This window comes from Equus caballus, chromosome 2 (genome assembly GCF_041296265.1).
Source record: "Equus caballus isolate H_3958 breed thoroughbred chromosome 2, TB-T2T, whole genome shotgun sequence".
NCBI classification, from domain to species: domain Eukaryota; kingdom Metazoa; phylum Chordata; class Mammalia; order Perissodactyla; family Equidae; genus Equus; species Equus caballus.
This window is the reverse complement of record NC_091685.1, coordinates 124088634-124100659: the sequence shown is the minus strand read 5'-3', so window position 1 is coordinate 124100659 and position 12026 is coordinate 124088634. Positions and strand designations below refer to the sequence as shown.

Here is a 12026-nt window from a genome sequence, read left to right as displayed (position 1 = left end):
TAAGCCAGACTTCCTTGATTTGAATCTTGTCTCTTTTAAGACCAATTGGCCCTGGGCAAAAATAGGAAAAAAACTAGAATTCATTTCACTAAGTTATTGTGAATACATGTGAAGTACTTAGAATAGTGACATAGTAAAGCATGTATTAAATTAATATTAGCTATTAGTACTTTAAAACTGACCAGACATCAACCTCAGGATCCAGGTTCCTTTGTTCAGTCAATAACACAATCCTAGTCTACACCGTAAACATCCCTAATGGTACAAGTCTTCTTCCCATCACCTCCTGTACAAGGTACTTCCAGTAGGACAATGCCCAGAGGTCAGGACCAAGTATAGGAATGTGAGCCTGATTGTGTTGCTTTCTATGACTGAGTGTATGTTTCTGATCACCTTCTGCAACTATTGAACGGTTTGACCATGTGTCGTCTGGGGTTCTTCATTTCATCATTCACATTGATTGTCTGCCTGTGTTCATTGAGATTGGGTGAAGCCATGCTTATGGAAAGGCTGGGGAACGGACTCCTGTGTTTCCTTTTGGAGGAGCCAATCCCTCCATCACCAACTGAGTGTGCCACAAGGTGGAGCCTTCAAAGAAGGACGCCTGAGTCTAACAATCAAGGTGTGAAACTGGGCTGAAACTGGCAGACAGACTCACAGCTGTGCTGCTGAATCACAGCAGGTTCCTTTCTTCGGTTCTTTTGCATATATTCACTCACGTGTTTAGTGGAATAGAACATCTAGCAATTTATATGCAACACTTCAACGAGACGAATCCTAGATCAGCGCAGATTGTAAAATACAGAAGATGATCAGAGCCCAGGAAAACTAATATTTGGGAGGTGATCAAGGTAACCGAACACAAGTCTAAACCATGATCCAATCCCTGCCAGCTGTGAAATGCTCCTTACGTTCCAGGGGTCTGCCTAAGCAGAACGAGCCTACTTGCTGGCTAGGCCTCCTGCGGCCCGTCCACACCCAGCGCCATCTCACCATTGTTGCAGCGGGCACCCGGACAGCACATGCCGTCTCTGTGGCAGCGCTTCTTTTTCCTTCGACACACCATGCAGGCCGACGATCCTTGGTGGGGACTGTGGCAGTATCTCCCCACCTCACATTCCTTGTCACTGCTGCAGGGGTAGGCCTGGCACGAAAGGGAACAACATCAAAAGCAAAGATTAGACCTGGTAACGCTTAGGAAAACTACTGCAGCAAACCACGATGGAAAATAAATCACAGTGTGTCCTCTCCAAAGGAAAGACACCATTGCAATAATGCTCCACGTAGTGACACTGACATAAGTGAGGACCGTATAAATATAAACTGTCGATGGTTACAAAGATAAAGTTGACACTATTCACATATTTTCATGGACACACTTTGAAGTTAGGATTTAGACTTTGCATTATTGGGAGGCTCAGAAACAGTCGTAGTTGTTGTCTTGTCACTGATTTAAGGTGTAAATGAACAGCCCAGCCATTCTGTTGTTCATCTGCTAAACTAGGATGAAGGAAGGTTAAACAAAACCACAAAGGCCGTGCCAGAAGCTAAAACACATCTCCTGCCCAATTATGGAACAAATATTTTAAGAGTGACTCTTCACAATTCCTGCCTCTGAGGAGCAAGGAGGGGAACCACTTCCAGAACGGTTTGAGGCAATGAACTATTTGGCATGAAGAAATCAAGGAGCGGAGTCCTTGTTCCAAACTCGGCGATGAGCAGCAGCAGAGTTCTGAGTGGCCAGAGAGATGCTGAGGTCCAATCACATGGTCATGTTCTCAGGAGACAAAAAAGCAGACTCCTTGAGTACAAAAATAGCCCAACAGGCTGTCGCATCTTCAATTTACACAGAAGGGACTTCCTTTGATACAATTCTCTACCAGGTGTACGTTCAGAAGGCTACGTACGTGTGTCATACATTATCTCCAAAAATAAGAGTATATTCTCTAGTTTTGTACTCCTTGCCTCTTGGAAGTTATTGGAACACTTAAAATGCCCCTGTTTTCAGAGACTGAGAACTGAACTGCTGAAATGTCACACATCAAACATAATCCGATTTTGAGGCACGTTGACAGGGATACTTATTTGTGAGTCTTTTATTTTGCCTTCTATAGTTCCTTTTTTCCCCCTGACTTTCAGAGTAATGCATGGTTATCTATTTAATCAAAATATACAAAAAATAAAAAGAAGTTATGTAGTTGTTTTTAAGCAAGCAAAAATGATGTGAAGATAAAACTATGTGATAAATTTTTGTGACTCAAATCATTAGTGTGGTTTGAGTGTTTTACTCTTGAAATGAGGTTTGCGGGCCTGTGTGAGCACCGATTGTTCCTTCCCCTTTTCTTTCTCCCTTTCTGTTTCTTCCACTGCCCTTGCCTTCCCTCCCCCCATATGTTGTACACATTCAGCCCTCACGTGTTTTCCATTTAGATCTGATCATCTTCATTTAGAAAGGGGAAATAAATATGAAGTTGATGTATGAGTCTGAAAACTTTACATGCTGTTCTATGGGAAAAAATATACTTTCAGCATCGTTACAGAAAGAAAATAGAAAAACCACAGACTTCACATTGAAAGTGCTTTTGAAGGATTGCACAGTGGCGATGTTTAATGCCTGCATTATAATTGGAGCCAGATAAAGCTATAAAGTGAATTTTCATATTATCCTCTCATTCTGGACCTCCATCATTAGGTTTAAGAGAAAATGAGGTTGAATTCAGAGTATTAGGCTGTTTTTCAAGAATCCAAGACTGATGAAAACATGTCCCGCCTTGCCATACTCCTTCCCCCAAGCACTTCACTCTTTTCATATTTAAACCCATTAATTTTGAATGAAATACAATTCACATGTTTCTGATTCATTAACATTTATTTCATCGAATTGTTTTGCAAGAAACATTTGATGTCTTACAAGTTTTTTTGCTTCCTCAAAAATAGAACAAGTTCTTTCAATGGAAATAAACACGTGCCACCTAAAACATCATGTGCAATTTACAACTCAGACAACAAATCTTCAAGGATTCTGAATATAGAATGATACTTTATTCCATTCCTAAAAAAAGTGGTTTATAGGCTAGAAAGTAAGTTCTTTGCTAAAAGCAGCAGTTCATTTATGCGGAAAATTGTGGAAGGCACATCATCATCTTCCCATTCTCAGTTGGTGGGAAATGGAAAATATTGAAATGGAAAATACTTGAAATGGGAAATATTTGATGCAGATGTTATCACAACAAGTAATATGTGCAGTAGTCCTTTATTTGAATGGAATATGATAAAATTCTCAATTTTTTCAGAGGGAAGCTCATTTGTCTAAGAGAGAAAATATAAGAGAGGATGTGTATTGTGGAGTTTTATTATGCTCCAACATATCTTTCAATTGGCTTAGAATAGAAATGATACAAGCAGAAAAAGTATGCAGGAAATATTTTTTAACGGAAGGTTATTGTTAATGTGAACTTGTACTTCGAATGGAATCCCACAACATAATATTAAGAGGAATTCTTGGACAATTAAAAAAATAAATTTTAATAATTGAAATGCAAAGTTATACTACACTGCTTCTAGTATGCTTATGAAACACTTGGCTCCAATAAACAGCCTTTATATATTAATAAAATCAACAAAGGATGAGACAAATTGATGGAAGCAGGTTTTAGGGAAAGCAAGAGATATTCGGGGGCATGCCTCGCCTTCTGAAATCGATGTCCCCCAGCAAGGAACTACTCAGCCAGAAAACTTCCCTTGGCACAACCATTAGCAAGGAAACAGAGAACATAAGAAAATATGGGTCTGACCCACAAATAGCAATTCTAGTGTTTTCAGCCTAATGCAATATTTTTCAGTAAAGAGTTTTAAACGAGGCATTTTCAACTCAAGTGTGAGGGCTCTGGGGCTTGGTATTGGGTTTTTTCCTACATTAACTCCTTTAACGTTTCTGGAAATGGTCTCATAGTAGATGAGAAAGGGAGAGAGCCAGTGATGGGAGCGAGAGAGAGGGAGAGAGAGAGAGAAAGAGAGAGAGAAGTACTTGGTTAAATAGTTATGGAGGATCCTGAAGAAGTGATGATGTGGCAATTAACAGACCATTGAAGGGAATTATACACATTAATAAAAGTGCCATCCAGAAACTGTCCCATGGAAGACCTTTATTTTCCATTTACTCTGGCCTCCAAAGGCTATTCCTGATCCCATCTGATGACGGTTTTGTGAGAAACAAAAAGTGAATTTGAGTACCAGAGTCTAAGTTTCCGTCTAACACACACAATGATACGTTTCCCTGGTACTTATTTTATAAACCAATAAGAAGACTGATTTTTTTTTACTTGCTATGGAAATGATTAATTGTGCATTTTGATGGCTCTTCACTGACTTGGCTCCAGGCGAATAGTCTGAGGAACAGCGATAGTCTGTGTGGAAGCCTGGGAGTGAAGGGAAACCACCAGGGAGAGACCCTAGTACCCAGCCCGCCCTGAAATGCCCCCAAACGGAACCAGAAACCCAGCTGCATGAGCATCCTGGGCTCCTCGCCTTCGTGCAGTCACAGCTAGGAGATGAATTCATCTGAGACATGAAATAACAGCAGACGATGGGCCATAAGTTAAGAATATGTGAGAGCCATCCATGATCAGGCCGAAAAACAAAGAAGTTGTGCCCAATCCCTTCTAGGCTAAAAATAGAGTGATTTCCATGAATAGCAGCGCCAGTTATCATTACAACCATGACGCGAACTAAAAAAAGAGTGAACACATTGGACACAGCTTGAAAATAAAGTCTATCAGAAGTTAGCATTTCTTTTTAGTATAAAGGATTTTTTTTTTAAGTCCATTTACTCTGTCCTAATTTGGAATCATTATTTAAAATTTTAGCAGCGAAGTGAAGAGAGGTTAAGTAACTTCTGCAAATAAGTCACATGTGCCCAGCGGCAGAGGACTCGGGGATCCGGAGCCCCGGCTGGCTCCCAGGCCTCTCTACGAGGTGTTGAGGAGCATGTAAGAGTGACGGTAACGCACTCACAGGGAAGGTGACTGCGTCGTGACCTCCGTACTGATTATAGAGATTAGAAAAATAAACTTGGCCTCTTCTCTTTCTGGAAGCCTCCAACTACCAGCAGCACGTCCTGCTGCAGCCACTGGAAGGACAGACGCCAGCAGAAAACACTGACAAGACTGAAAACAGCATTTTCTCATTCAGTTTCTGGACCACACTTCTATGTCCACTTCAACTCAGTGTAGCCAGAGTTATAAGCAAAAGTCCATCATGAAAATCATGATAATTAAATAATATTCTCGTGAACAAAATAAAAGGAAATGTTATTGCATCTTATAGGAACTGAGTCTTTTTATTTTTTCAATTATTCTCAAAACTGCAGGGAGAAAAGACCCATTAATTCGAGACTTAGATTTAGGGTAGAATTATTCTTTTTTTTTCAGTTGCTGCCCATGCCTTTGAACACGCAAATGCAACCATGAAGTAATTAGATTCCTAAGAGTAAAGAAAGGAGAAAAAGTGTTTCTTGTACTGACTGCTGAATAGACCTTTGGCCACACTAAATCCTTAGTTTAACTCCCAAGTTTTCAAAATAATGACATCGTTCCTGTTTAATGATGGGGCGAGCGGAAGTGGGGGGCAGAAGAGGGAAATGCCCCAAAGTGTTCATGTGGGATGGCCACCCATCCGGATTCTTGCAAGACCAGGCTGGTTTTGTTGTTGTTGTTTTAATAGGGACAATCCTTTGTCCCCGCCAGCACTGTTTGTAACGATCTCAGAAGGTTTCTGGAGCCAAAAAAACGTCATCAACTGGGTGGGCAGGAGAAAGCCTGCAGGGGGAGGACCCAGCTGTGGGAATGGAAAACATTTGGAGGGAGTGGACAGAGGGAGGTGGCAGCTAAGGGCTGGGGACTGGAACATGTCCGGGGTCTCAGAGAGAGCACAGCAGAAGGTTGGCAATTACATGTGGGAAACCAGATCAGACTGGCTTCTCCTGTGTCCCCAGAGAAAAGATTAATTTCCCTCGTCATGACATTCCACACGACAGATCTATATTCTGATGAACATGCGAGGCATGCTACCCTTTCAGGTGGTTGTTTCAAAATCATACACTAAAACTGCAACTGTGGGAGGTGTGGGGACACAGAACTCAGTCTGATCAACGCGGAGTTCTACACTGCACACCGAGGGCTGTGCAATCCGAGCCTTTCCTCTGTCCACAGTTTCCTCCGGGGGGTAAGGTTGTACTAGAGGCATCTCTGAGGATCCTGAACATAAAGCCAGGAGGATTGAGCTATATTAAATTTGAGGGGAAAAGTTCAGATATTTTGTGATGTTCTGCATGTGTGCCACTGGTTCATTAAGGCAGCTGCTTTGTTACTCCTTCAATATTCAATAATTATTTATTCAGCATTTATTTATTGAACATCAGCTATGATCCAGACACTTGCAACTAGCTCAGTGATCTGCAAATATTTGTCTGTTACCCCTAAAGTAATTTTGAAAAACATATAGCCTCTCATACATTTGACAGGTAAAATCTTTCAGCATGTTTAAATTGGTTTTGTTAATATGATACATATTAGAAATTTTATAAGATGAAGTTCATAGTAATTTGCCATGATTCAATAAAATAGATTTACCGACCATATTGATCAATGCATGGTGACCCTAAAAAAAATCACAACATATCTATTGATAGGTATTTTTACTTGAAAAAATTAGATAGTCTTAGAAGACATTGAGCTAAATTTTAAAATATACAAACCATCGCAACTATTTTGGATGTTTTGTATCCAGAACTTTATTAACTGGGGCCAAGCTTCACTTTTAAAGAATTAGTGCTAAGAGAATTACTGTGTTTATCATGCTCTGATCAACCATTAAAAATATCTTTGTCAGGGGCCTGGCCTGGTGGCGTAGTGGTTAAGTTCACGCACTCCACTTCAGCAGCCTTGGGTTCATGGGTCAGATCCTAGACACGGACTTAGCACCACTCATCAAGCCATGCTGTGGTGGCATCCCACAGAAAATAGAGCAAGATGGACAGAGATGTTAGCTCAGCAAAAATCTTCCTCAAGCTAAAAAAGGAAGATTGGCAACAGATGTTGGCTCAGGGCCTATCTTACTCACACACAAAAAAAAAATTAAAGAAAAAAATATCTTTGTTAAAACCAATAGGCCAAGTTCTACTTTAGTTTGTCATCCAAAAAAGGTTTTTCTACCTCTGGTTAATGCAGTATATCAAGATTTGGAATGCATGACAGTTTTGCCGTTTTTTCCACGTAAAATGGCAAAAGACTTATTGTAAACACAGGCATATTCCCAGATAATCTTAAGAAAAAGAATCATGGAAGTCCAAGATCTGGAGATTGATTGCCTTAAAACAATTCATGCTGTACACACCGTGAAACCTGTACCTTTTACACATATCCATTTTAAGGCTAAATTTGTTAGACATTTGGTTTTTGATATAAAAGTGCAGAGTTGAGAGAATTTCTGCTAATACTGCCTGGATTATAAATTAGGAATGATGGATTTCTGCCAGTGGTCCATTAACCTTCCCAGTGTTCTCAGAAAGCCTCACTCACGTCCCAAGAAACAATAATTCTGTGCAATGAAGGCAAGGTCCTCTCTAACTTGGGCTGTTCCACCCTGTTCTCTGCATGTCGTTAAGCAGAAAGGAGATTCCAGGGAATTCTCAACTTTGAACATGGACCAAATTCTCAACTGTAACCTGAGTATTACTGCTAATGATCACGGAGTGAATGAGGAGAGCTAACACTTCCTAAGTGGTCTCAGCACCCAGAGAAATCTAAACCATGTAGTTTACCTGGCTTCCTATTTTTGCTTTTTTTTGACCCATTTCCCCCCAGTTTGGAATATACAGGACAAAACCCTGCTATCCCTCTCAAAAAGCAGCATCGTAGGACTGCTTGGGCAGCAGTGGTTGGAGCCCTTTATACTCTGTATATGGTTATAAAGCCCTTTATAATCCTGCGATTGCTTGAGTTGAACTGTCCTAACCAAAATGGAGGAAGAAACTATACAATTTCAAGTTTTCTTCCAAATCCAGGATTGAATGTCTGTAATATCAAATTTTCACTCTAGCCCTACAAATTTGCCTGAACTTTATGACCTCAGAAGGGTGATGTGGAAGGAAGAATTTTGGAGTTAGACTGCAATTGGAATATACCTTCACAATTAATTTCTTGGTACAAGTTACTTAACTGAGTTTGTTTCCTCCTTGATAAGATGCACATAATTTCTACTGTCAGCAGCGTTTGTCTACTTATCTAATCTTAAAAGTCTCACAGGGTTTTTTAAAAAAATACTTCTTTGCAGGCTCCTTCTCATAGAAACTCTAATTCTATAGGACTGGAAGTTGTCCAAGAATTCATATTTTCAATAATACCATTCTGGTGACCATATGATAAGGTAAGACAGGGAAACACTGCTCTACAGAATTGTTGCAAAGATTAGACATGCCTCCTATACATACATCATACAGAAAAGGTCTGGGCCTCATGAGATACGGACTCAATATTATCTCTCAGGTAGACATGGGTCTAAGTGGGATGTAGTTCCCTGACATCAACATGAGTCTAGGTGAGAGACTCACTGACAACAACAACTCTTTCCAGAAGGGTTCACCTGGACTCCCAGCACTTAGCCACTGTGCTTAGGGGTGGGCTGAGAGTTTCTAACACTATATGAAAAAGTAAAGTAACACATAGCAAACACATCAGTGCACTTTGGGAGAAACACAGGGTGGACTCAGAGCTGTCAACACACCCATGATGGCTGGATTGCTCACAGCCTCATGTGGTGTACACCTGTGTCTTGTTGGCAACACACAGCTTTGCTGTGTTCTTTGCATCTTGTATCCTGTGGGTCTTTTCATAACAAGTACTCTTCCTCCCCATATCAAGTATGATAAATAGATGAAGTGTGTTTTTATTATTTTCTATTTTTTGTATGACATCAAATTTCCCTTTTCAATGAAAAGCACATTTAAAATTCAAGTATTGATGACCAGGTAGATATGAAAACATAACACACTTTCAAACTGCTGTTTAGAAAAGACCTTCTTTATGATCATAGAATAGGACAATGTTGATATATTTTTCTGTGCCCAAATGTAAACACTTGTGAATTTTAAATGTTGTATGAATTTGAGTCATTTTTCACTTATCATGGGTTTAGAAATGAGGATACGAGAGTCCTGTGAAGATGTATGTGTGTGTGTATATATATGTTTGTGTTTGTGCATGTAGACACGCATGTACATAAGTTATCTTGTGCTATCTTGGGAAGTATGCTCAAGAAATGTGTAACAGAATTCACCCATGGGAAGGTAGACAGGGTTATTGAGAACAGAGAAAAGAAGAAAGTTTAGTTTCCATGTAAACTCTTTTAAACATTTTATAATTTGAATTGGGTGTGTGTATTATCTATTAAAATTAATAAAATTTTGAAAAGAACTAATACTACGAGATTCAGAGTGAAATTTCGGATTCTTTCTAATTGTGCCTCGTGGCTTTCACATTGGGAAGGCTTGGAAGAGCTTGGCTTTCCTAGAGCCAGGGCTCCTTAGAAGAGTTTCAAGAATCCAGGCTGAAGTTTCTTGGTTAAAAATTTTCTTTTTGTTTCATAAAATGTCACCTATTAGCAGAATCAGACTATCAATGCAATATTCAAATTTTATATATATAAACAATCCATTTTTCCAACAGTTATTTCATTGAGCTAATGTTTATTGTTGGCTGATTTCATCTGGTATAGAACATGAAAACCTTATGCTTCTCTTATCTCATTTAATTCTCTTTCATTTCCTCTGGGAATGAGGCGAGTCTAATAGTCAAATAGCCACTCGCCACATTCTATTCTGATTTTGAGGAAACAGTTGATGGAAGCCTATAAATTGAAAAGATTGCTCTTTTATGGCCGGGAAGATGGAAAAAAGCACAGAAAACTATAATCCTCAAAATTCATTTGCAGTGAGAAGACAATTTCTGTTTAAGAACTACTTTAAGCCTTGTATAAATATTGCTGGAAAATATAAAATGTTATCATTCAAATTTAGAGTCACAAACAGGAAGGCAGACAGCGTTTTCTCCCTCCAGATGTGCTGGGAGGAGAAGCAATGATTTGAGAAGCATGGCCCAAAACGATTACCCAGAGGGTTGGAGCTAGCGGTCTACTCAATAGCGATAGCCACAAAGATTGAATCGACAAAGAAACCTTTTGACTAAATAGTAGGATGAAGAGTTCTAACACAGAACTCTGCCTAAATAACTCATCTATTTCTGCCTCTGCCAGTTGGAGGGAAAAAAACAGTAAGTCTGTGAAGAGTCTTGGATTAGAATCATTATGATATTCTATGCTACTGAGATATGGAGCGACTGGGATGCAAGTTGTATGTGCAGCAGGATGAAGGACTTCAACTCCTGAGCTATGGATCAGCCAGCTTGTCTGTTACTAAGAGAAAGGAATGGAAGTTATCTCACATAATCAGCTGTTTTACCAACCTTATTCTTTCCCATTTCCCAGCTTGAATCCTTCTCTAGGTATCTCAAGCTGATATTTATATAACCTGTAAAATAGGTAAGGATCTGTGCTCCATGCCTGTGTTTCATTTTTATTTTTTTGGACTGTTCAGTTGATAAGGCAGATCTCACCTAGAAATGCACGCAAAGAGCACTCTTAGTACATTTATATTGTCATTTCTGGGTTCCAAAGACCAGGACAAACTATGTTTGAGAGAGTCTCTAACATAATGATAGGGTTAAAGCTCCTGGTGGAAGAGGTGCCTAACTTCCTGAAAGATGAAACTGCAAAAGCCAAGGACTCATTTATTTCACCTGCATTTACAAGACGAGGGTTGAAAAGCCCCATAGTGGAGAGTATTTTTATTTTTAATGTCTGATAATAGCAATAATATGACTGTATGTTGTTTATTAAAATAAAAGATTTTTCAAAAAAATAATCAGTATCCCAATACACATGTGATCTTACTTCTCAGCCTCCTCCTCCCATGAACCAATTTAAATTCTTATTGTATGGAAGAAGGAAGGTAAAGTGAGCACGTAAGGACAAAGGAAATGTCCATCTAGCGAACAATGTGGCATAGAGAAAGACGTCTCTCATTGGCTTATAATCTACTTCTATCAAAAAAATTCAACTTAAATGCTTTGCTAGAGGATTGGAAAAAGAGGAAATTATGAGTCAGATGACGGATCCTTTGTGTGTGTGACCCTCATTTTCAAATCTCAGCCTCAGAAATGCGTACATCTTGTGATGGCCTAATGTGTTAGTAATCCCAAAGAAAATACATTAAAGACGTTGGTTCCCCCACGCCATCCACATCCCAGTACATCTGCTTTGATGTATTGACCAGCACATTCTCAATAGTGCAAGAGAGGTCAGATGATTTGTTACTAGATGAAAAAAATGAAATCATGTCTGCAGGCTTAAGACACCTCCCCTCCATCCCATTGGTCCTCCCAGACTGTGCAAAGAATATGCTCCTCTGTATTTCTGCTGTTTCTTTTCTCAGCCCTTGTTCGTTACTAAGGATCCCCCGATGTACTGGCATTGGGCTCTTTTTTAACACCTCTGTGTCTGGCCTCACATTCCAGCAGAATTTGCAGCAAATGTGGGGCTTTAAAATGTGATATGGGAGAGTGCTGGAGGGAAAGAGAAATGGGGTGGAGCCAAGAAAGCAAGGACCCCGGTGATTTGGGTAGATATGTCCCACCTCAACACAACTCAAGTGCTATCTTGATTAATAGGAAATTTAGACAACAAATTGAACAAAATTCATTAGCCAAGTGGTTAATAGAGACTTTACACAATCTCTAATCCTATGTTTTTTTCAAATTTTTTCCCCTCATGTCCAACAGTAAAGTGTTTCTAGAACTACATTTGGCATGCTATCTGAAATCTATCCTGTTTGTTTTTGTTCGTTTTAACCAAAGAAGGCATCCATGTTACAGTAGAGATGACCAGAAAGCATGTCTGTTCTTAGCATGGGCTGT

The 12026-nt window shown here is 39.6% G+C and overlaps 1 protein-coding gene across 1 annotated transcript in view; it reads right to left on the bottom strand.

The window, feature by feature from the left end:
- DKK2 (dickkopf WNT signaling pathway inhibitor 2) overlaps positions 1-12026 on the bottom strand; it is a 94233-nt gene that overhangs the window by 5083 nt on the left and 77124 nt on the right. Inside the window, exon 2 of the mRNA XM_001503589.6 lies at positions 994-1144. Within this exon, the coding sequence (XP_001503639.1) occupies positions 994-1144 (151 nt within the window). The remainder of the gene's footprint in view (positions 1-993; positions 1145-12026) is intronic.